General features: G+C 42.2%; 1 protein-coding gene across 2 annotated transcripts in view; it reads right to left on the reverse strand.

Annotated features, from left to right (window-relative positions):
- LOC111967637 (ATP-citrate synthase) overlaps positions 1-26,780 on the reverse strand; it is a 107,072-nt gene that overhangs the window by 44,059 nt on the left and 36,233 nt on the right. Inside the window, exons 13-20 of one of the 2 annotated variants that reach the window (XR_011480330.1) lie at positions 25,781-25,874; positions 25,155-25,214; positions 16,123-16,264; positions 9,217-9,385; positions 8,647-8,751; positions 8,279-8,475; positions 5,967-6,048; positions 3,760-3,870 (exon numbers count right to left, since the gene is read on the reverse strand). Coding sequence is in view for 1 of the 2 variants with exons in the window: in XM_023992830.2 (XP_023848598.1) it covers positions 3,760-3,870; positions 5,967-6,048; positions 8,279-8,475; positions 8,647-8,751; positions 9,217-9,385; positions 16,123-16,264; positions 25,781-25,874 (900 nt within the window). In the remaining variant the exon portion in view is untranslated. The remainder of the gene's footprint in view (positions 1-3,759; positions 3,871-5,966; positions 6,049-8,278; positions 8,476-8,646; positions 8,752-9,216; positions 9,386-16,122; positions 16,265-25,154; positions 25,215-25,780; positions 25,875-26,780) is intronic. The other variant, XM_023992830.2, reaches the window with a different exon arrangement.

Below are 26,780 nucleotides of genomic sequence, written 5' to 3' on the forward strand. Positions count from 1 at the left end.
AAAACAGCCAAGACCTCATAAAAAAAAATTGTAGACCTCCACAAGTCTGGTTCATCCTTGAGAGCAATTTCCAAACGCCTTAAGGTACCATGTTCATCTGTACAAACACCATGGGACCACGCAGCCGTCATACCGCTCAGAAAGGAGACGCATTCTGTCTCCTAGAGATGAACGTAATTTGGTGCGAAAAGTGCAAATCAATCCCAAAACAACAGCAAAGGACGTTGTGAAGATGCTGGAGGAAGCAGGTACAAAAGTATCTAATATCCGACATAACCTGAAAGGCCGCTCAGCAAGGAAGAAGCCACTGCTCCAAAACCGCCATAAAAAACCCAGACCACGGTTTGCTTTGCACATGGGGACAAAAATAGTATTTTTTTGAGAAATGTCCTCTGGTCTGATGAAACAAAAATAGAACTGTTTGGCCATAATGACCATTGTTATGTTTGGAGGAAAAAGGTGGAGGCTTGCAAGCCGAAGAACACCATCCCAAACGTGAAGCACGGGGGTGCTAGCATCATGTTGTGGGGGTGCTTTGCTGCAGGAGGGACTGGTGCACCTCACAAAATCGATGGCATCATCAGGAATGAAAATTATGTGGATATATTGAAGCAACATCTCAAGACATCAGTCAGGAAGTTAAAGCTTGGTGGCAAATGGGTCTTCCAAATGGACAATGACCCCAAGCATACTTCCAAAGTTGTGGCAAAATGGCTTAAGGACAACACAGTCAAGGTATTGGAGTGGCCATCACAAAGCCCTGACCTCAATCCTATAGAAAATATGTGGGCATAACTGAAAAAGCGTGTACGAGCAAGGAGGCCATACAAACCTGACTCGATAACACCAGCTCTGTCAGGAGGAATGGGACAACATTCACCCAACTTATTGTGGGAAGCTTGTGGAAGGCTACCCGAAATGTTTGACCCAAGTAAAACAATGTAAAGGCAATGCTACCAAATATTAATTGAGTGTATGTAAACTTCTGACCCACTGGGAATGTGATGAAAGAAATAAAAGCTGAAATAAATCATTCTACTATTTCACATTCTTAAAATAAAGTGGTAATCATAACTGATTTAAAACAGGGAATTTTTACTTGGATGAAATGTCAGGAATTGTGAAAAACTGAGTTTAAATGTGTTTGGCTAAGGTGTATGTAAACTTCCGACTTCAACTGTATAATTCACTGGCTTGTACGCAAAGTAGTCATTTTTTTAAAACATCTCCTGCCATTTCACTGACGCGTTGTGAAACAGTGTTGTTTGATGAAGTCTGTCTGTATAGTTTTTTTAGGCGTTTTCTCCAGAATTGTCCCAGCCATATCCGTGGCAGCAGGAAGAATTAAGTCCTCCACAATTGTATGGGGCTTGCCTGTCCTAGCCACCGGTAGCTCACCATATAAGACGCTTCTAGCCCCTTCTTATTAATGGTATCTGTTGCTTTTATACATGTCTTACTACTCAAAAGTCGTCTTCATTCTCGCTCAAAAAACTCACGTGGCTTATTTTTTGTCATGTTTCGTTTCTAAATGTCTGCGCAAGAGTATGATATAGCCATTTACTGACATTCAGAAGTTCAGCACTGAGGGCTTTCAACCACATTGTTGTCTTTGTGGGAAACCAACAGTGCAGAATCATCTAAAAAGAGGAAAAGGTCACATGTACAGGCAGATTTCAAATAATTTATATACAACAAAGTGTACCCAGCACACTCCCTTGGGTTACCCCCCCCAGTTAAAGGTTTTGGGTTTAGACCGGGTCCCATCCACCATTCCTTTTCATCCTTACAGATAAGAGCTAACCCATTTCATAGCTAAGTTGTTAAAGCCCATGGCTTAGTTTTAAAAACAGAATCTCATGATGCACTGTATCAAATGCCTTTTGGAGATCTAACATATACTAGGCAAGTGTCGGTGGAATGGGATTTCCAAAAGCCAGATTTGAGCTCATATAGTAGGTTATGTAAGGAAATATAAATGTAAATCTGCTCGAACATAATCTTTTCCATGGCCTTCGATGGAATGAGACAGGCCGATAGTTTCCATGATCCAGCATATTCCATTTTTACCCTTGCACGTTTTAGTTCACTGGGAAAAATCCCTAGTTATATGTACATATTTACCTCAATTACCTGGTAACCCTGCACATCGACTCAGTACTGGTACCCCTTGTATATAGACAAGTTATCATTACTCATTGGGTGTTTCTTAAAATGCGTATTAACGTGCTCCAAGCACGCAAATGATAGCACAGGAGGGTGGGAGTATGCGTCTAATTCAAAGTATGCGAAACATATCACGGAGGGCACTTCTTGAATGCGTACTCAGTTTGTACATATTTCTAAGCATGCATCGATGCAAGCTTCAATGGACAGTATGCAAATAAATGACAACCACGTAAAAAATTACACAGCATTTCTTGAAATCAAAAAACGTGGCCATTATTTGAGCTGAAGTGAGAGAAACTACAATGACTACAATATTAAAAATTATGTTTAGCTACATTATTACAATTCACATATAGCTAGCTGATAGTTCTGAAGTAAAATGTTTGCTTGTGTATATCTTGTATCTTCTCTATTGCCATTGTCCTGGCTGGAAGAAGGTTCAGTGAATGGTTAAGTCACTAGGGCTAACTGGCTAGCTAGCTAGCTACAAAGAACTGTTAGATAGCTACTCACAGAGAAGGTGGTTCAGTGAATGGGGAGAAACACATATTGTGCATCTAATATTACATGTTTTATTTTTCTATTTTTTCTCTATACCGAGTGGTAGTGCCTTTGGCCAATGGTCTCTGACCGCAAATTTTAGAGGTCCTCCTCTTGGCCGCAGAGACTAGATTTTAGTGTTTTAATGTATATTTTCTGCAATTCTTTACATTTTGCCATGCGGCTTAGAGAAAATGTGCAGTTTTAAAGCTAATTTCCTGCAATTCTACACATTTTGTCATGGCTTAGCCGTGATCTTATACCATCTGAGTAACATGTTTTATTTATTTTATATTCTCCCTGACTGTCTAGTTTTTCTTTTGGTGATTGTTAGTTCTCAAGGATGATCTTATTTAAAAAAAATATATAACACTGAAGACATTTTACCATATTTGTTGGGTACCATGTTGTCAGCTGGCCGACAAGTCGTTTAAAACGGCCTGCGAAATGGTTTATAAAAATACATAACATGTACACCAATTTGCGGTAGAATGCGGTTTGGGTGAGACATTTGTGGTTTTCAGTTATGTAAAGGCGCATGTATGACTGTCATTGTGCTTCTCCTCTATGGCAGTGGCACTCAGAGGCTTACGTGACAGCGAAGCCTAGTCAGACTGGCCTGCTGGTTCTTACAGACGAAATGAAATCTACGCAACCTCTTCGCTCGCGTTGCGAGCCCCTCCAATAATTAAACACATTTAACAACAGAAACCCCATCACTGTCTGCACACCCCAGCTCGCCATTACGGCTAAATAACATTTTAAAACTGATGGAGATGCGCAGAAAGAATGGACAGAGAGAAGCAGCAGAGTAGGCTAGGCTAATTGCTGGTAAGGTGATGCGGTTGGCTGCTCACAGCTGTCACACGTGATATTGGATGAAGCACTCATTGCTCAATGGGTGTACACTCTCACTTTCATCAGACCCCACCCCTCTCCCAGAAACGTATTTTTTTTACCGATCTACGTGATTCACGATTCACCTTAAAGTGGCGAGTTTGAATCCCTGATAAGTTCTCCCTAGACACATTACCAAACCAGTCGACTGACCTCCGAGGAGAACATGGTGGCACAGGTTCCTATACACCAGCACACCACCGGCTTGGTTATCCTGCCGTCCTTGATGCCGTGACAGATCTTATACTCTTCTGTGCCTCCGATCTACACAAGGAAAGGGAGAAAGAAGAGAGAGAGGGGGGTGTTCATTTAGGGTATTTTGTAAATAGATATAAATCTTGAGGATAATTGACAAAATCTAATAGAAATATATTTAAAATATAAACATTGTAAATTATGTTTCATGAAATTGGATGATATTTGGATGAAACCATACCAAAGTATGATGATCAAAATATGAAAAATTATCAAGTTTGATCATAAATTTATTGGTCAGTACCCTCCCCCATGTTAAACGCTTGGATTCAGGAAGTGGGATTATTAAGAGAATAAAAAATAAAAAAAATAACTAATTTTAATACACCAATGGTAACATGACATTATTTTATAAGTTCCGCTGTGTAACCAACATCAGAGAAAGCGTGTTTGCAGAGGGCCGTGGTTAATATACAGTGCCTTCCGAAAGTATTCACACCCCTTGACTTTTTCCATGTTCTACAGCCTGAATTTAAGATGGATTAAAATAGAGATTTTTTTGTCACTGGCCTACAACCAATACACCATAACATCAAAGTGGAATTATGGCAAGCCCAAATAAGTCCAGGAGTAAAAATGTGCTTAACAAGTCACAAATTGCATGGACTCACTGTGTGCAATAATAGTGTTTAACATGATTTTTGATGAATTGATCTCTGTACCCCACACATACAATTATCTGTAAAGGCCTCTCAGTCGAACAGTGAGTTTCAAACACAAAGACCAGGGATAATAATAAAGCAGACATTGAATATCCCTTTGAGCATGGTGAAGTTATTAATTACACTTTGGATTGTGTATCAATACACCCAGTCGCTACAAAGATACAGGCGTCCTTCCTAACTCAAGTTGCCAGAGAGGAAGGATTTCACCAGTAGGCCAATGGTGACTTTAAAACAGTTAGAGTTTAATGGCTGTGATAGGAGAAAACTGAGGATGGATCAACAACATTATAGTTACTCCACAATACTAACCTAAGTGACAAAGTAAAAAGAACAGAATCAAAATATCCCAAAACATGCATCCTGTTTGCAACGAGGCACAAAAATAATACTGCAAAAAATGTGGCAAAACTATTAATAAGGATCCGCCCCTTTTTTCCATTTTAAACTGAAATGACATACCCAAAACTAACTGCCTGTAGCTCAGGTCCTGAGGCAAGGATATGCATATTCTTGATACCATTTGAAAGGAAACACTTTGAAGTTAGTGGAAATGTGAAATGAAAGGAGGATAATAACACATTAGATCTGGTAAAATAAAAAATAAAAAACGTGTATTTTTTGTACCATCATCTTTGAAATGCAAGAGAAAGTCCATAATGTATTATTCCAGCCAAGGCACAACTTAGATTTTGGCCACCAGATGGTAGCAGTGTATGTGCAAAGTTTCAGACTGAGCCAATGAACCATTACATTTCTGTTCAAAATGTTGTATCAAGACTGCCCAAATGTGCCTAATTGGTTTATTCATCACTTTTCAAGTTCATAACTGTGCACTCTCCTCAAACAATAGCATGGTATTATTTCACTGTAATAGCTACTGTAAATTGGACAGTGGAGTTAGATGAACAAGAATTTAAGCTTTCTGCCAATATCAGATCTGTCTATGTCCTGGGAAATGTTACTTTCAACCTGTGCGTTATATAGCGAGTGCGCTCACTCTGGTATTGGCATGTGCGCTCTAGCCAACAGCTTGCGAGTAAAGTACATGTCGCAAGGAAAATTTTGGATGGAAACATGGCTATTGATGCAATTTAAATGTTGTTTGAGATGCTTTGTGTATCACCAAATTAGCTTGAGACGATTTTACTGTCAGCATTTGACTCACTGCATCGACATAGGCCTTGCAAAGAGCTGTCAGTCAAGGCAACCACCCACTCAGCCTGTCTTTTCAAACTTCCTGGTAGTTAGCCATAAGAGAAAGTACCTTTTCTCAAATTTTGAGCATTTCTATCCCCCCAAAATATTATGGGTGATATTTTAGTCCCTCAAAAAGCTATTTTAACTGAAAATGAGAATGACTGTTCTGGACCTGCAAGACATTATTCAGCTATTAGAAGCAACGCTGGTAAAACAAGTTGGTAGTGCCAATAAAAGGCTCACCTCTCCAAGCATCACGATCATCTTCACTTCTGGAGTGTCCTGGTAGCGGAGCACATGGTCCATGAACGTTGACCCTGGATACCTACAGGTCAATGCAAATGGTGCTTTAGTAGAGGAACTTGTTTTAAAGAAAAAGTAGAAGCTATTAGATTATCATCGAGACCAGGATGTCTTGCTCCCAGACAGACTAAACAACTTCTTTGCTCGCTTTGAGGACAATACAGTGCCACTGACACGGCCCGCTACCAAAACCTGGACTCTCCTTCACTGCAGCCGACGTGAGTAAAACATTTAAACGTGTTAACCCTTGCAAGGCTGCAGGCCCAGACGGCATCCCCAGCCGCGTCCTCAGAGCATGCGCAGACCAGCTGGCTGGTGTGTTTACGGACATATTCAATCAATCCTTATCCCAATCTGCTGTTCCCACATGCTTCAAGAGGGCCACCATTGTTTCTGTTCCCAAGAAAACTAAGGTAACTGAGCTAAACAACTTCCGCCCCGTAGCACTCACTTCCGTCATCATGAAGCGCTTTGAGAGACTAGTCAAGGACCATATCACCTCCACCCTACCTAACACCCGAGACCCACTCCAATTTGCTTACCGCTCCAATAGGTCCACAGACGATGCAATCGCAACCACACAGCCCTAACCCATCTGGACAAGAGGAATACCTATGTGAGAATGCTGTTCATCGACTACAGCTCAGCATTTAACACCATAGTACCCTCCAAACTCGTCATCAAGCTCGAGACCCTGGGTCTCGACCCCGCCCTGTGCAACTGGGTACTGGACTTCCTGACGGGCCGCCCCCAGGTGGTGAGCGTAGGTAACAAAATCTCCACCCCACTGATCCTCAACACTGGGGCCCCCACAAGGGTGCGTTTCTAGCCCTCTCCTGTACTCCCTGTTCACCCACGACTGCGTGGCCATGCACGCCTCCAACTCAATCATCAAGTTTGCAGACGACACTACAAGTGGTAGGCTTGATTACCAACAACGACGAGACGGCCTACAGGGAGGAGGTGAGGGCCCTCGGAGTGTGGTGTCAGGAAAATAACCTCACACTCAATGTCAACAAACAAAGGAGATGATTGTGGACTTCAGGAAACAGCAGAGGGAGTACCCCCCTATCCACATCACGGGACAGTAGTTTAGAGGGTACAAAGTTTTAAGTTCCTCGGCGTACACATCACGGACAAACTGAATTGGTCCACCCACACAGACAGCGTTGTGAAGAAGGCGCAGCAGCGCTCTTCAACCTCAGGAGGCGGAAGAAATTCGGCTTGTCACCAAAAGCACTCACAAGCTTCTACAGATGCACAATCGAGAGCATCCTGTCGGGCTGTATCACCGCCTGGTACGGCAACTGCTCCGCCCACAACCGTTAGGCTCTTCTGATGGTAGTGAGGTCTGCACAACGCATCACCGGGGCAAACTACCCACCCTCCAGGACACCTACACACCCGATGTCACAGGAAGGCCATAAGATCATCAAGGACAACAACCACCCGAGCCACCGCCTGTTCACCCCGCTATCATCCAGAAGGCGAGGTCAGTACAGGTGCAGTACAGGGACCGAGAGACTGAAAAACAGCTTCTAGACTGAAAAACAGCTTCTATCTCAAGGCCATCGGACTGTTAAACAGCCACCACTAACATTGAGTGGCTGCTGCCAACATACTGACTCAACTCTAGCCACTTTAATAATGTAAAACATGTATCACTAGCCACTTTAAACAATGCCACTTAATATAATGTTTACATACCCTACATTACTCATCTCATTTGTGTAATACTGTACTCGATACCATCTACTGCATCTTGCCTATGCCGTTCTGTACCATCACTCATTCATATATTTTTATGTACATATTCTTCATTCCTTTACACGTGTGTATAAGGTAGCTGTTGTGAAATTGTTAGGTTAGATTACTCGTTGGTTATTACTGCATTGTCAGAACTAGAAGCACAAGCATTTCACTACACTCGCATTAACATCTGCTAATCATGTGTATGTGACAAATACAATTTGATTACATAACCACCTTACTATTATAGTAAAAACTTCGGCTTCTATTGACAAAGCTTCTCAGAGTAGGAGTGCTGATCTAGGATCAGGTCCCACCTAAATCCTTATCATTTTAAAGGCAAAACTTATCGTAGATCAGTACTCCTGCTCTGAGATGCTTTGAGAATACATGCCCTGGATGATAGCTCCAGTGAAATAAAGTGGATCCCTCCATCCCTATTGGACTGGATTCTCTAGTTCGCCATTTGCCCTCTGACCTCTCCTCTTCCTAATCTTCCTCACCGGTCACCTCCGATGGCCACGCCCTCGTAGACGCCATCTGTAGTGTGGGAGACGATGTTGTTGAGCTCGTTGGACATGCCTCCTGAGCGAGACACGTAGGCCACGCTGCCTGGCCGGTACAGATTGGAGGCCAAGATGTTGTCCAGCATTCCACCCGTGTTCCCGATCTTGAAGCAGCCGGGTTTGATGCCTCCCACCTGGTTAGAACACATAGAGGAGTGATGAGGTTAGGCATGGGTTGTTATGCTCTCTTCAGGGACCAGCGATGTCAGTGAGACACAATGACAAACACACATGTTAATGCTCACAAACAGTAAAATGCAGCCATATTCTGTTTCAATATTGCATGTTATTAGTGAAGTGCTTACCGTGGCTGGGCCGATGATTGTGACGCCGTTTTCATCTGCCCTCTTGATCAGCTTCCTTGTCTGGGCTTCAGGGATGCCCTCAGCTATGATGGCGATGGTGTGGATCTGGAGTAACAAAAGTAAATTCATTATTAAGATCATTCGAACAAGTAAGGGTCAACATGTCCTTGAATGATAAGGGACATAACTGCTTGGTCTAAGACATTGGCCATAAACAGCTTTCTATTTTGCTAATAGTATTTATGCACCTTTTACGTCAAATTAGTGTTGTTAATATTAACCTTACTCACCACCAGCAAATCTACGTTAACAGTCAGTACCAATAAACTAGAAAACCTCAGCTATTATGGTTGAAGGTTGACAGTTACTTCCTGTGTCAGAGTAGGTGATATAACTCTGCAAGGCTACGTTAGCTTCTACAAGAACCATCGATACACATGTATATCCTTGGATGTGGAGTTTGACTATATTTTTCATTATAAGGCTACCCCCCAGCCTATCGCCGACAAAGGAAGCCATAACTTGAGAAAAAGCTTAATAAATAGAAATATTAAACAAAATAAGCCGTACCTGCGAGTACTGCATGGTTTCCATGGTGCTGTCAAAGGCGGAGCGGAGCGAGGCAAAGCTTATAAGCACGTCCACTTCGGGGTGCTTTTTCATGGCGTCGGCCATGTTCTTATAAACAGGAATCAGGATCTCCTTGTGGCCCCAGTAGAACTTCTGCTTGTGATCCCCGCTGAGAACAGTCACACATAGCTACATTAATAAACACACCAATTATTACCAGTCTGATCACAAACATTATTATTCAAATCACTTTAACTGGATTAACAATTAGTATTCTAAGGATATATTATTTCAGTTCATTAGATTCCATTTTGGATTTGGAAACAAAGATGGATTACCAAGTGCATTAGTAATTAGTCTGGTTGATGCGGGAGATGTGACTAGAATACACGTAGGAACTCCTTCAAAACGGTTGGAAAAGCATTCCAGCTGAAGCTGTTTGAGAGAACGCCAAGCTGTCATAAAAGGCAAAGGGTGGCTACTTTGATATATATTTTGATTTAACACTTTTTTGGTTACTACATGATTCCATGTGTGTTATTCCATAGTTTATGTCTTCACTATTATTCTACAATGTAGAAAATAGAAATAAAGAAAAACCCTGCAATGAGTAGGTGTGTCCAAACTTTTGACTGGTACTGTATGTATTAACGTATCATGATAAAATATTGTAGTAAAGCCACGAGACGTGAATGGCCAACATTTCACTCAAACATAAGATTAGATTCTCTCTTGCTTCAGCTCTAAAATAGCGGCCATACTTTGGAATAGCAGACGAATCACATGACCAATATCTCCACTCTGATTGGAGGATTCCTACAAATTGCACACTAGGTGGCGCTGCCGATCAAGATTCCCCAAATAATAAAAAGCTGCTCATGTTCTTCGTAAATAGTGTGGCTCATGGCTTGCAAACTATTACAGACTACAATGGGAAGCACAGTCACAAGCTGCCCAGTGACACGAGCCAACCAGACGAGCTAAATTACTTCTATGCTTGCTTCGAGGCAAGTAACACTGAAACATGCATGAGAGCATCAGCTGTTCCGGATGACTGTGTGAACACGCTCTCCGTAGCCGATGTGAGTAAGACCTTTAAACAGGTCAACATTCACAAGGCCGCAGGGCCAGATAGATTACCAGGACGCGTACTCCGAGCATGCGCTGAGCAACATTTTCAACCTCTCCCTGTCGGAGTCTGTAATACCAACATGTTTCAAGCAGACCACCATAGTCCCTGTGCCCAAGAACACGAAGGTAACATGCCTAAATGACTACCGACCCGTATCACTCACGTCTGTAGCCATGAAGTGCTTTGAAAGGCTGGTCATAGCCCACAAACACCATCAACCCAGAAACCCAAGTACCCTCCTGTACTGAGCAGGCATGACTCCCCCAACATCATTAAGTTTGCTGATGACAACAGTGGTACAAGCATTTCGCTACACCCACAATAACATCTGCTGAACACGAACGTGTAAGTGACCAATAAATGTTGATTTGATAGGCCTGATCACCGACAACGATGAGACAGCCTATAGGGAGGAGGTCAGAGACCTGGCCGTGTGGTGCCAGGACAACAACCTCTCCCTCAACATGATCAAGACAAAGGAGATGATTGTGGACTACAGGAAAAGGAGGATAGAGCACATCCCCATTCTCATCGGCAGGGCAGTAGTGGAGCAGGTTGAAAGCCTCAAGTTCCTTGGTGTCCACATCACCAGCAAACTATCATGGTCCAAGCACACCAAGACAGTTGTGAAGAGGGCATGACAAAACCTATTCCCCCTCAGGAGACCGAAAAGATTTGGCATGGGTCCTGAGATCCTCAAAAAGTTCTACAGCTGCACCATCGAGAGCATCCTGACTGGTTGCATCACTGCCTGGTATGGCAACTGCTCGGCCTCTGACCGCAAGGCACTACAGAGGGTAGTGCGTACGGCCCAGTACATCACTGGGGCCAAGCTTCCTGCCATCCAGGACCTCTATACCAGGCGGTGTCAGAGGAAGGCCCTAAAAATTGTCAAAGACTCCAGCCACCAAGTCATAGACTGTTCTCTCTGCTACCACATGGCAAGTGGTAACAGAGCACCAAGTCTAGGTCCATAAGGCTTCTCAAAAGCTTCTACCCCCAAGCCATAAGACTCCTGAACAGCTAATCAAATGGCTACCCAGACTCTTGGCATTTGCCCCCTCCGCCCTTCACACTGTTGCTATTCTGTTTATTATCTATGCATAGTCACTTTACCTCTACCTACATGTACATATTACCTCAACTAACCAGTACCCCCTGTATATAGCCTCGTTATTTTACTGCTGCTTTAATTATTTATTACTTTTATTTCTTACTCATCTATGTTTTATTTAACACTTATTTTTCTTAACTCCATTGCTGGTTAAGGGCTTGTAAGTAAGCATTTCACTGTATTCGTTGTATTCGGCACGTGAATACAATTTGATGTCTTAGTGTGAGCATGACCTAGTGTGTGTGTGTGAGAAAGACAGTCTCTAGATTATATAGTCTGGTTTAGGAAGGGAATGTCTATGGAATGGTTTATGGAAACAAGGTGTTCCTCAAGAACTGCAAGAAGTAGTGGTAGAGGTGGTTTAACTTAACAGAAGCCCATGTAGGTGTGTGTGGCGATGCCTGTGCCCTTCAGCACAGGCATCATGACACCCAGCAGGGCCTGTACATTTTAACCCCCCCTTGCTATTCTCTCCACTTCACCTACTGTAGGATGCAGAGAAAAAGGTAGTACCTGCAAGAGAGAGTGTTGTGTATGACTGACATACAAGGCGTGCCACAAATGCACTTTCTGGCTAGGCTACCTAGAACTTTTAATAAAAAAATTATTGAATTAAATTAACCTAACAAAATAGTGATGACATACACTGAGTATACAGAACATTAGGGACAACTGCTCTTTCCATGACAGACTGACGAGGTGAAAGCAATGATCCCTTATTGATGTCACTTAAATCCACTTCAAAATCAGTTTAGATGAAAGGGAGGAAGGATTTTTAAGCCTTGAGACATGGATTGTGTATGTGTTCCAATGAGAGGGTGAATGGGCAAGACAATATAAGTGCCTTTAACAGGGTATGGTAGTAGGTGCCAGGCGCACTGCTTTATGTCAAGAACTGCAACACTGCTGGGTTTTTCACGCTCAACAGTTTCCCGTGTGTATCAAGAATAGTCCACCACCCAAAGGAAATCCAGCCAACTTGACACAACTGTGGGACGCGTTGGAGTCAACATGGGTCAGCGTCCCTGTGGAATACTTGACACCTTGTAGAGTCCATGCCCTGACAAATTTAGTATTTTCTGAGGGCAAAAGGGGTGGGTGCAACTCAATATTAGGAAGGTGTCCTTAATGTTTTGTACACTCGGTGTATACTGTGTGTATACATTTTTAATTACAGGTGTATACTAGATGATGCACCCTGCATTGAGGAAGCTCAGCCCTAATTGTTCTGTTGTCCAACTGCAGTTGTGTCTAACTTCTTTGGGGTAGGGGGCAGTATTTCCACATCCGGATGAAAAGCGTGCCCAGAGTAAACAGCCTGCTACTCAGCCATAAAAGCTAGAATATGCATATTATTAGTAGATTTGGATAGAAAACACTCTGGTTTCTAAAACTGTTTGAATGGTGTCTGAGTATAACAGAACTCATATGGAAGGCAAAAACCTGAGAAAATCCAACCAGGAATTCGGAAATCTGAGGTTGGTCGATTTTCAACTCAGCTCCTATTGAAGATAGTGGGATATTGGTAATGTAGCACTTCCTACGGCTTCCACTAGGTGTCAACAGTCTTTAGAACCTTGTCTGATGCTTCTACTGTGAAGTGGGGGCGAATGAGAGTGGAATGAGTCAGAGGTCTGCCAGCAGCCACGAGCTGACCATGCTCTGACCATGCGCGTTCACATGAGAGTTTGCTCCCGTTCCATTTGCTTTTCTGAAGACAAAGGAGTTCTCCGGTTGGAACATTATTGAAGAATTATGTCATGTTTTTACGGACTGTAATATAACTTCTGAAGACAAAGGAGTTCTCCGGTTGGAACATTATTGAAGAATTATGTCATGTTTTTACATGACTGTAATATAACTTTTTTTACTTTTCGTCCGTACTTTACGATGGACTTGCCCGCGCGTCGTGAGTTTGGAAAGTGTACTGAATGCTAGAACAACAAGGAGGAATTTGGACATAAATGGACATTATCGAACAAAACAAACATTTCTTGTGGAACTGGGATTCCTGGAAGTGCATTCTGATGAAGATCAAAGGTAAGTGAATGTTTATAATGATATTTCTGACTTCTGTTGACTGCAAAATATGGCGGATATATTTGTGTCTTGATTGGGCTCTGAACGCCGACTCAGATTATTGCATGGTTTGCTTTTTCCGTAAAGCTTTTTTGAAATCTGACACAGCGGTTGCATTAGCCTCTCTTGGGTACGTGAGACGTTAGCGTCCCACCTAGTAAACAAGAAAGGCACTCTCTCGGTCTCGCGCATGAAAAAGCTCTGTAACACTTTAGGGTCCACTCATTCAGACTGCTCTTACTTCCTAATTTTTCATAATACAAGCCTGAAACAATTTCTAAAGACATTGACATGTTGACATCTAGTGGAAGGCATAGGAACTGCAAGTTGCGTCCTAAGTCAATGGATACTGTAATGGCATTAAATAGAAAACTACAAAACCACAAACAAAAAAACGACTTTCCGAATTGATTTTTCTCAAATCAGTTCTGTTATACTCAAAGACACCATTTGAACAGTTTTGGAAACTTTAGTGTTTTCTATCCAAATCTACCAGTTATATGCATATCATATCTTCTGGGCCCGAGAAGCAGGCAGTTTAATTTGGGCATGCATTTCATCCAAAATTCCGAATGCTGCCCCCTACCCTAGAGAAGTTAAGGAGAAGAGCATCTAAAATTCCATGCATAACAGTTGTATCTTTTAGCAATGTTTATTAGAAGTATTCCTGTGGCTCTCTGCAAAATCAAAGGATGTTTTGGAACTTCTGAACGTAAGGCGCCAATGTAAACTCAGATTTTTGGATATAAATATGAACTTTACCGAACAAAACATACATGTATTGTGTAACATGAAGTCCTATGAGTGTCATCTGATGAAGATCATCAAAGGTTAGTGATTCATTGTATTTCTATTTCTGCTTTTTGTGACTCCTCTCTTTTTCTGGAAAAATGGCTGTCTTTCTGTGACTTGGCTCTGACCTAACATAATCGTTTGGTGTGCTTTCGTTTGGTGACGCTAGCGTCCCACATACCCTAGAGAAGTTAAAATAAAGTGGTGATCCTAACTGACCTAAGACGGGGGATTTTTACTAGGATTAAACATCAGGAATTGTGAAAAACTGAGTTTAAATGTATTTGGCCTAGGTGTACGTAAACTTCTGACTTCAACTGTACATGCCCTCTGATTTCTTTATATTTACATTAGTAAATGTTGCATCAGATAGACTTGATAAAAGATGATTCATCTCTTTTTTGGTTTTATTGACCATATTTGCTGTAGTCTGATCTTTTTGGGCCACACTATCATCTATTAACCTTTAGGGGACTTCATGTTCATGGATTGCCAGAATTAGGGGGCAGAGAAGAAACTCACCAGAACTCTGCCTAGAAGGCCAGCATCCAGGAGTCACCTCTTCACTGTTGACGTTTTTGCGGGTACTATTTAATGAAGCTGCCAGTGGAGGTGTCTGTTTCTCAAACTAGACACTAATGTACTTGACCTCTTGCTCAGTTGTGCACCGGGGCCTCCCAATCTTTCTATTCTGGTTAGAGACAGTTTGTGCTGTTCTGTGAAGGGAGTAGTACACAGCGTTGTACGAGATCTTCAGTTTCAAGGCAAATTTCTCGCATGGAATAGCCTTCATTTCTCAGAACAAGAATAGACTGACGAGTTTTTAAAGTGCTTTGCTCCAGATACTCAGCTAGTATAAAGAAGACCAGTTTTATTGCTTCTTTAATCAGAACAAGTTTTCAGCTGTGCTAACATAATTGCAAAAGGGTTTTCTAATGATCAATCAGCCTTTTAAAATTGATAAACTTGGATTAGCTAACGCAACGTGCCATTGGAACACAGGAGTGATGGTTGCTGATAATGGGCCTCTGTACGCCTATGTAGACATTCCATTAAAAAAATAGATATACCGTTTCCAGCTACAATAGTCATTTACAACATTAACAATGTCGACACTGTATTTCTGATCAATTTGATGTTATTTTAAATGGACCAACAAAAAAAAGCTTTTCTTTCAAAAACAAGGACATTTCTAAGTGAACTTTTGAATGGTAGTGTGTGTGTAAATATATGTGTAAATATATATGTGTATATATATATATATATATATATATACATGCACACAATTATACTTCATTTTAACATGCTAATTTTATATAACCCCTGTAAATGTCATGTTAATAAAACATTTCTATCTTATATTTTAGTTTCGGTTTTTAAATCGGAGTCCACCCGTGTCATTTTGGTGCCATTTTCGGAAAAGGCCATGGGTGGACTCCGATGTGTGCATTCTCAGGCCACTTTTGACCCAGAATTTGGACACAAAAATGTATATACACATCCCAGCAATGGTGAGACCTACAGACAAAGTGCAGTGTGCTTCTGATAATGTGTTGTATCATTTGGTAAGCTCAGTTTGTCTCTAAAACAAATGTTTATTCCACCCCTCTAAATTTCAAACTTTTTTGTGAATAAGTTCTGTGCCTTTCTCAAATGGTTACTCTGTATTTTTATGGCCATCTACAACAATCAATTATTTTAAAGTCCTTGAGGGGCAGTGAACAAGTGCACACTGAGGAAAGATTTGGAGGAGAATGGAAATTGGGCTCAAGAGTCTTGAGAGACATACGTGAAGGGATAGACCATGGCCGCCACAGAGGGCTCGTCTCGCGAGCACACGTAGTCAAAGTCGAGCATGCCTTGCACCGCCCGCGTCTGCATGCCCCACATGATGGCTTTGGTGTTTCTGCTAAACAGCATGGTGGGCTTGGCTGCAGGGAGATAAGAAAAGGAGGGAGGGGATAAGAGGAGTGGAGGAAGAGAAGAGACATCACAGGAGGGGTTATGTAGAGTACAGCAAGGCACTAAGAACAGAGACAAGCAACGGGGACGGGGAGCACATGCAAATATCAGAGAGACATGATAGGCTGTTAATTCTGTGAGGATATGTCACAAATGTTACACGGGAAATGTGTCAGAGAGAGGGTTCTCTGTTTTTTCTGAAAGCAGACAACACCAGGGGAGGCAAATGGACAAGTGGGATGAAGGAACTATTCATTTTAAACAAGAGGGGGTCATTGTATTTCTCCTCAAACATGTGTTAATGGAAACCTGAGGCAATCTAAGAAATGTTATGAGAACTTAAACAAATGAGGATGTGTGAGAAGAATAGAATGGTGAATGTTTTGTATTTGATACATATATCATTGTGTGCATTCCTCGATTACAGAGAGAAAAAAACTAAGAATCCTTGATTTGTGGAGATTGTTGAAAATAATCTTTCCCATTGCTCACGACTTAGACGAAAAAAGACATACAAGTGAAACGTAAAAATATTTTTCTGAAGGTATCGAATGAAGTCAAAGAGTGACTAGTTCATTATTAGTTATATTTGTCAGTAGGACATACATTTCCCTTTCTTGGAGCTAAGGGGTCTCTTTCCTAAGGGGCTCAGACGACATATAACAATGTTTTGGTTTTTCATTGTACTGAAAAGTGTTACTGAAACACCTCCCCCTGAAAATGGAAGAATTAGTAATGAATTATTCCAAAGCAACAACTCTAATGTACCTCACCAAGGTAATAAACATGTTATATTGCTTTGTTATTAAGGGAACACAGGTTCAACAAAAACACACAAGCGCAACACGATTGATTCCAAGACAAGATTGTGTTCAAGATTGCCTACGAGCTGAAACTGTTTTTCTTCTGTTGAAACATGCCGTTTTAAGAGGTTGGATAAGTACTGTATAGGCTAACCAATTATTTATTTTACCTTTATTTAACTAGGCAAGTCAGTTAAGAACAAATTCTTATTTTCAATGATGGCCTAGGAACAGTGGGTTAACTGCCTTGTTCAGGGGCAGAACGACAGATTTTTACCTTGTCAGCTCAGGGAATCGATCTTGCAACTTTACGGTTACTAGTCCAACGCTCTAACCACTAGGCTATCTGCCACCCCATTACGGAAAACATTCCACCTAGCCAACGGGTAAGGTGCAGCTATTACAACAATTATTTCAGACGTACATGAATTGCCTCTGTCTGCAACCATTTTAAAACAATTCTTGAACACAACCCAAGTGAAAACAGAAAAGGTCAAAGGGCAGAGCAGTTTGGTAGTTCAGGTTCCAGTGGCATGCATTGAAAAACGTGGCATTCTCGTGGCTTTTTTGAGCAAAACTATGAATTAACTGACTTAATTACAAATAATTGTCAGCATTTACCATCACATCAACGTTTGGTACGTTCACTGTATTACAATGAACAATAGCAAGTCTATTTCGCTCCAGCAGCTGGCATATTCTGTCCGTTCACAATTCACCTGTGGGAACATGGCTGCTCTCAACACCTGACAACAGAAAGCGTTGGCCACTATCCGAGAGATTGTTTGTAAGGACATTACCTCTACCCTCAACTTCTCTTGAGTATTTTGCACGGCTCAGTTTTAAAGTGGATACCTACTCAACTAAAGTTTAAAGACAGTGGCCAATGTGCATGACCTGGAAACAGCACAAACTAAGCTAGAAGAGGAAATCAATCTACAAAAAATGAAACAATCAATTGAAAATCTTTCCGGTAAATTAAGCTTAATTTACCATCCATTGAGTAAGACTCAACCATTACTTCCATGGTAATCGACCCAGCACTGGACAACAAGCTACGCAGTAATGATCTGATTAGCTGATTTAGCAACTATTAAATCTAAAACTGGAATTACTAAATCAGAACCCAAATTGATCTAGTTACTCCCGCTTCTATAAAGAACTGTACATCTCCGATTGTAAACCCACACCAAGCCAGACTAAGTCCTTTCTAAAAGAAGAAACCTCAAATTATTACAGTCGTTCACAAAGGTTACTTTAGGAGAGATGTGAACACGGCACTAATTGCACTTTTATAAAAACAGTTAAGGATGTCACCCAGTGTTCTCACTATCACCCCACAACACCACCCCATCCTTGATAAACACAGATATTAAACTGTTTTCCAAAATGTTGTCATCCAGTCTCGAGACTTACCCAAATTGGGCCACATGGACCAAAGCCTGTTTGTTACAAGGTGTTTATCCTGGGCCTCCCGAATGGCGCAGTGGTCTAAGGCACTGCATTGCAGTGCTAGCTGTGCCACTAGAGATCCTGGTTCGAGTCCAGGCTCTGTCGCGACCGGGGCAGCGCACAATTGGTCCAAAATCGTCCGGGTTAGGGGAGCGTTTGGTCGGTCGGAATGTCCTTGTCCCATCGCGCTCTAGCGACTCTTGTGGCGGGCCAGGCGCATGCACGTTGACACGGTTGCCAGGTGTACTGTGTTTTCTCCGACACATTGGTGCGGCTGGCTTCCGGGTTAAACATCCATTGTGTCAAGAAGCAGCGCGGCAGGGTCGTGTTTTGGAGGACGCACGGCTCTCGACAAATCGCCTCTCCCGAGTCAGTACAGGAGCTGCTGCGATGGGACAAGACTAACTACCAATTGGATACCATGAAATTTGGAAGAAAGGGGTAAAAAAATGTAATACATGTTTATCCTTGGATAACCTCTCAACTATTGCATAGGCTTATGAGCCCAAGCCCCAAAAAATAAAACGGTAATGTATTTAAATTATGATTATGCATGGCAGACAAACATAAAACAAAATTGATTTAAGACGTCTTTGGTAAAATAATTGGTCTAGCCTATACTACAAAATTAAACAAATTAGAGTAAAATTTCTAACTAAGAGATTGGGAGAGCCCAAAGCGATGTTGTTGGTTCAATGATTGTAAAGGGCAGCTTAAAGTTAGCCTACAATTATAGTAAATTTGTATTTTAATTAACCTACTAATAGGGCATGTTTCATATTTTCATAATGAATTGGGTGACATTACCTTGAGCTATACAGAATCTCCCCACCATGCGTTACCATCTCCTTTATTCCGTACTCAAGCTCGCAAAGGGGCTGTCAACAATTACCGAACAGATTTCACTTGGTTTCTCAAATTAAGCACTGGGTAGCTGTAGGAACAGGGTTGGAGAGTCCATGGCATACAGAGATTGGGCGGAATATCAACGAGAATATCAAATATCGCACAGCGAGAGCACACGCCTCAAACAGTGTTTAATGCTTGGAGTGAAATAAGTGTTCTTACACTTCTATATATAGAAGTAGATTAGCCGGCATCATTTAAAAACAGACCGGCGGGAAAGCGTGCGGCCTTATTTGCTATTCGAGTGCATACAGATTTATTTTTTCCCCTGCCCATTTGATAATGGGGCCGTTCTAAATCTAAACTCATTTTAAATACATAGTAAAGACTAGATTAAATTGAGAATAGCCTGATGGGTGAAAATATGATCATTTCATGAGAGAAGAGCAAGTTTTTTTGCGACTTTCTCAAATCATCAATAGCCTATAGTCGCATCATGCAGCCCATATATGTTTCGATTTTCTAAGACATTCTAAGGTTTGGATCATTCCCAAATAAAGTTGCCAAATAACTAAATAAATAAAAATATAGCATAGAGGACCTGTTTCCGGAATGGGAAAAACATCCTTTCTATTTTTTTCAGCTAAGTAAAATAATATTCTTCTAGATTTGACTTTTTTTCAAATGTAGATATTCCAAAAGAGCGCATTTCAGCAGCTTCTATGCAGCTTGTACGCGTGGAGGCCTGGAGATATATGTTAATTAATGGTAAATTACCGTGAGACCGGTCGTCTTTTGCATGAAAATAGCCGGTTGACAAAATGTCATGACCGCCAGCCACAGCCCTACGCCTGGCACCTACTACCATACCCCTTTCAAAGGCACTTAAATATTTTGTCTTGCCCATTCACTCTGAATGGCACATATACACAATCCATGAATAAAGGCATAAAAATATATGTTTTACCCGTCTCCTCCCGTTCATGGACACTGATTGAAGTGGATTAAACAAGTGACATCAACAAGGGATCACAGCTTTCACCTGAATCCACCTGGTCAGTCTATGTCATGGAAAGAGCAGGTGTTGTTCATTTTTATTTATTTTTATATTCAGTGAATGGCAAAATAAACGATTCAAAATAGAATTAACAAATTTACAAAGAGGGGAAAGACATAGGACTATCCATACCAAACTTTAAATTGTATATCCAGGCACTAGCATTTCACCACATCCTTAATTGGTTTAGACATGACTCTTCTGCCCCCTGGCTGAATACAGTGAGAAATATGGTGTCTATCACCCTGGAAAAGGTATTCACTGATATATCCATTCAACAATATAAACTACGCTTTGGTCAGATTTTTACTCACACAATTTCTATGTGGCGCAAAATTGAAAAACAATGTGGCATTCCCATTTCCCAATAATGCCTTGCTGCAACCCTTAATATCATGGACAGTAATGGTTTTGTTAAAATTCTAAGATATTAAAGATATATACACAGCAAAAGGAAACTAATTTTTCTATACTAACAACATAGATCAGCTATGCTGGCCTATGGAGTCACTTGGGAAACTGAACTACCGAACCATTCAACGATGGGATTTAAGAATAGATGATCTGTGCTCACGAAAGAACTGCTCTCTATAATATATAAACAACTTTTGGAACGCTCATATTCTAAGCTAGCCATAAAAAAAAAGCACGGTCCGCAGATCTAATTAAATCGGAACAACCTTTAACTGGAACAGAATATGGAAAAATATGACCTGGGTTGCAGTCATCTTCGTATGCATTTCTTTGTTTTTGTACCTGTAATCCCCCCTCTGAAAAAAATGTATCTAAATAAAAAGCATATGTTCGCTACTGTCTTACCAGGGCCTCGTTTCATTCCAGATCTTAGTTTCCATCTATGCTTGCCATCTGCTCTGTCATGACTAGAAGGTGGAGTCAATACCTCAGAACCTAGATGACTAAAGGAGCTATTAAATAATAGGCTACACCTATCCAGATCTATCAGACACAAAAGGGGAGGGAGTGCAAGCGGCTGGTGTAACAGCCTAAGCAACATATGCCCTTTTGAGGCCAGTCTCTGCCCCTACGATCTGTCCCCCTTTACATTTCCCACTGTACTGTCAGAAATAATACACCCCCCCCCCCCCCCGCCAAAAGTACAATTTTGTTACGTTACAGCCTTATTCTGAAATTGATTTTTCAGAAACAGCAATGGGGTCAAACTACAGAACGCTGTTCCTACATTTGATCATAAAAATTGTTTTATCAAACAAAGCCATGCTACATTTTCTCTCTGGGACCCTCAGGACGACAAATCAGAGCAAGATTACTGAATGTAAGAACTTTATTTACCTTCAGAGGTGAATGTATCAAACCAGTTGCTGTGATATGTTGTTGTGAACTCTCCTCAAACAATAAAATTGTATTTTTACTGTAAATTGGACACTGCAGTTAGATTAACAATTTAAGCTTTGTCCATATGAAGATAATATCTATGTTCCGGAAAGTTGGCTGTTGTATACTTCATTCTAGTCACATTAGCAACAACCGTCCCCACAGAGATAGAAAAATAACCTGATTTACTAAGTATTCAGACCCTTGCTATGAGACTTGAAATTGAGCTCAGGTGCATCCTGTTTCCATTGAAGTTTCTACAACTTGATTGGAGTCCACCTGTGGTAAATTAAATTGGACATGATTTGGAAAGACACAGACCTGTCTATATAAGATTCCCCAGTTGACAGTGCATGTCAGCTCAAAAACCAAGCCATAAGGTTGAAGGAATTGTCTGTAGAGTTCAGAGACAGGATTGTGTCGAGGCACAGATCCGGGGAAGGGTACCACAACATGTCTGCTGCATTGAGGGTCCCCAAGAACACAATGGCCTCAATCATTCTTAAATGGAAGAAGTTTGGAACCACCAGGACTGGCCAAACTGAAAAATCAGGGGAGAAGGGCCTTGGTCAGGGAGGTGACCCAAGAACCCGATGGTCACTCTGACAGAGCTCTTGAGTGATGGTTGTCCTTCTGGAAGGTTCTCCCATCTCCTCAGCACTCCACCAATCAGGCCTATATGGTAGAGCAGCAAGACAGAAGCCATTTCTCATTTAAAAAAGCATGTGAAAGCACCCAGAATGACACAGTGGTCCAAGGCACTGCATAGCAGTGTTGAGGAGTCACTACAGCCTGGGGTTCGATTAATATTAAGGTAAAAGCACATTACAGCTCACTAGGAGTTTGCCAAAAGGCACCTAAAAGACTCTCAGACCATGAGAAACAAGACTCCCTGGTCTGATGAAACCAAGACAGAACTCCTTGGCCAAAATGCCAAGCTTCACGTCTGGAGGAAACCTGTCACCATCCCTACGGTGAAGCACGATGTGTGGGAATTCTGTGGAAATGTTATCAACGGCAAGGACTGGGAGACGAGTCAGCATCTTTCCCTCGATCAACGGAGCAAAGTACAGAGAGATCCTTGACAAAAACCTGCTCCAGAGTGCTCAAGACCTCAGACCGGGGCAAAGGTTCACCTTCCAACAGGACAACAACCCTAAGCACACAGCCAAGACAAAGGAGTGGTCTTGGGATAAGTCACCGAATGTTCTTGAGTGGCTCAGCCAGAGCCCGGACTTGTACCCGATCTAACATCTCTGGAGAGACCTGAAAAAAGCTGTGCAGCGAAGCTCCCCATCCAACCTGACAGAGCTTGAGACGCTCTGCAGAGAAGAATGGAAAAACTCCCCAAATACAGATGAGCCATACATACAGCGTCATACCCACTTGAGTGGATAACAAGCAGTATGGCTGGTGGCATTGTCATGCTGGAGGGTCATGTCAGGATGAGCCTGCAGGAAGGGTATCACATGAGGGAAGAGGATGTCTTCCCTGTAACGCACAGCGTTGATTGCCTGCAATGACAACAAGCTCAGTCTGATGATGCTGTGACACACCGCCCCAGACCATGACGGACCCTCCACCTCCAAATCGATCCCGCTCCAGAGTACAGGCCTCGGTGTAACGCTTATTCCTGTAACGCTCAAACGTAAATCCGACCATCACCCCTGGTGAGACAAGACCGTGAAGAGCACTTTTTGGCAGTCCTGTCTGGTCCAGCTTGTGCCCGTAGGCAACGTAGTTGCCGGTGATGTCTGGTGAGGACCTGCCTTACAACAGGCCTACAAGCCCTTGGCCCAGCCTCTCTCAGCCTATTGCGGACAGTCTGAGCACTGATGGAGGGATTGTGCGTTCCTGGTGTAACTCGGGCAGTTGTTGTTACACGTGGTCTGCCACTGCTAGGACGATCAGCTGTCCGTCCTGTCTCCCTGTAGCGCAGTCTTAGGCGTCTCACAGTACGGACATTGCAATTTATTGCCCTGGCCACATCTGCAGTCCTCATGCTCCCTTGCAGCATGCCTAAAGCACATTCACGCAGATGAGCAGGGACCCTGGGAATAGTTATTTTGGTGTTTTTCAGAGTCAGTGGAAAGGCTTCTTTAGTGTCCTAAGTTTTCATAACTGTGACCTTAATTGCCTACCGTCTGTAAGTTGTTAGTGTCTTAACGACCGTTCCACAGGTGCATGTTCACTAATTGTTTATGGTTAATTGAGCAAGCATGGCAAACAGTGTTTAAACCCTTTACAATGAAGAGCTGTGAAGTTATTTGGATTTTTGTGGATTATCTTTGAAAGACAGGGTCCTGAAAAAGGGACGTTTCTTTTTTTGCTGAGTTTGTTTGTGTGTATATATATATATACAAACAAACTCAGCAAAAAAAAAAATATATATATTTTTTATATTTTTATATATATATTTTTTTTTAAAGGGGAGCGAGGAAAGAGGAAGTGAGCAACTTTCTGGAATGAAACGCAGTCCGGGACAGCTGCAGACCTATTTGACAAGGTTTGCATCTGATTCTACACCCTCCTCCCAAAGTGTACACTTACACCCGTGCATGGATTTAACAAATGGTGGAAACTCACTCCAGCCAATGCATACATGAATAATATGCTCCAGCCAATGCTTACATCAATAATATGCTTTAAAATCCATGCCGGGAAGCATGCAAGTCAACATTTCAGGAAAAGAGTAGAGAATTGGGACAGTCACCATGAGAAACACCTAACTGGATGGAGGCTGAACAAAGGCATTTCCCACACGCACTACTTAAGAGAAACAGGGATAGAGGTAGGGGAAAGAAGGAGGAAGAGAAAGAGAGGAGAGCCTGGAGGAGGACTGAGTGTCTATCACTCGTCTCTACCTCCACTCCAACCTGACAAAGCCTGTGCTTCTGTGACCAACTGCGCAACACCACAAAGCAGTGACGACAAAATAAGCGACAACGGAAAAAGGTACAAAACAGTTTGAATAAAAGCCCTACTATGTAACCTCATCAATCAACGAATGCATTGGGTGTGTTGTATGGTTGCATGTATGGCTGCATGCCTTGGCCTTCACACTTCATTGCATGGATACCCAATAAGAGAAGGGACCGATATAGAGCTCAATTAACTAAACATCTACTTAAAAAAGGGATTAAACACAAACAATACGAAACCCAAGGAACTTACCCATGTAGACCATTCCCTAGGCCTACTCCGTGGGAGTTCTAGAATGCCAATTCAGAACATAGGCGTGAAAGCAACACACACACACACCTCTAAATTGGGGAAGTGTGGGGGGAGGAGAGGGGAGGGGGGAGCAGGATGGGCGAGCTAGTCGTGTAGGCTTACACCTGCACTTACCGTAGCAGTCTCCTGTGAATTCCTCCTTCACAGGCCACAGCCATGGACAATGAGGATCGGCTTATAAGATTTGAGCATGAAAAGACAGGCTGATTACACATCGAAATGAGGGGCAAAAGGGAAAAAAACTGAAAACATTTAAAATGTCAAACTGTGCTGGGGAGAGAAAAGGGAAAGTGGGATGGCAGAGGTGAAGAAGCAGACAAAGACAGAGGGTGGCGTGTGTGATAACAGTGTCATTCATATTCATTAGTGCACAATGCACACTGTAGCAAAACATTTTGCAATGTCATTTGTTTACTCCAGGTGCTCTACTACGTGATTTAAATGGTTTCCGTTGCAAGACATCTTGCTACATTTAGCTACAATGTGTCTTAATGAATATGAGGTGTAGGGAGTCTAAACTGTCCCCAAGTTGTCCCTTTTCTTACTGAACCTCTGAGGAGCTAAACATGACATGTTTGTTTTGTTGTAAACTAGCACTTTAAGGATAGGTTTCCCCTGACACAGATTAAGCCTAGTCCTGCACTTAAAAGCATCCTCAATGGAGACTGGGTTTAATCTGTGCCAGGGAAACCAGTGAAAATTGGTAAGGAGGGCAGGGTGGCATGGTTAGCACTCGTTACCTGCTGGTATGCCCGCTTTGGGCTTCTTAGCTGACGTGGCATCGTTGGCTGCTCTGGGCTCAGAGAAGGAGGCTGTCCTGGTAGATGCTGGGGTCTAAAAGAAGAGACAGTGATGAGAGGTAGATGTTGGCTTCCTGAAATCAAATCAAATGTATTTATATAGCCCTTCTTACATCAGCTGATATATCAAAGTGCTGTACAGAAACCCAGCCTAAAACCCCAAACAGCAAGCAATGCAGGTGTAGAAGCACGGTGGCTAGGAAAAACTAGGAAGAAACCTAGAGAGGAACCAGGCTATGAGGGGTGGTCAGTCCTCTTCTGGCTGTGCCGGGTGGAGATTATAACAGAACATGGCCAAGATGTTCAAATGTTCATAAATGACCAGCATGGTCAAATAATAATAATCACAGTAGTTGTCGAGGGTGCAACAAGTCAGCACCTCAGGAGTAAATGTCAGTTTGCTTTTCATAGCCGATCATTGAGAGTATCTACCGCTCCTGCTGTCTCTAGAGAGTTGAAAACAGCAGTTCTGGGACAGGTAGCACATCCGGTGAACAGGTCAGGGTTCCATAGCCGCAGGCAGAACAGTTGAAACTGGAGCAGCAGCACGGCCAGGTGGACTGGGGACAGCAAGGATTCATCATGCCAGGTAGTCCTGAGGCATGGTCCTCATGGTACTCATGTCCTCCGAGAGAAATAAATAAAATAAATAATTCTAAATAAATCACAGTGTCACCAGAAAATCACCCCGACACCACCACCTCACCTACTTCACGGTGGGAACCACATATGCGGAGATCATCCATTCACCTACTCTGCATCTCAAAGACACGGCGGTTGGAACCAAAAATCTCAAATTTGGACATCAGACCAAAGGACAGATTTCCACCGGTCTAATGTCCATTGCTCGTGTTTCTTGGCCCAAGCAAGTCTCTTCATATTGGTGTCCTTTAGTAGTGGTTTCTTTGCAGCAATTTGACCATGAAGGCCTGATTCACGC

Source organism: Salvelinus sp. IW2-2015, linkage group LG8 (assembly GCF_002910315.2).
Source record: "Salvelinus sp. IW2-2015 linkage group LG8, ASM291031v2, whole genome shotgun sequence".
Lineage (NCBI taxonomy): Eukaryota > Metazoa > Chordata > Actinopteri > Salmoniformes > Salmonidae > Salvelinus > Salvelinus sp. IW2-2015.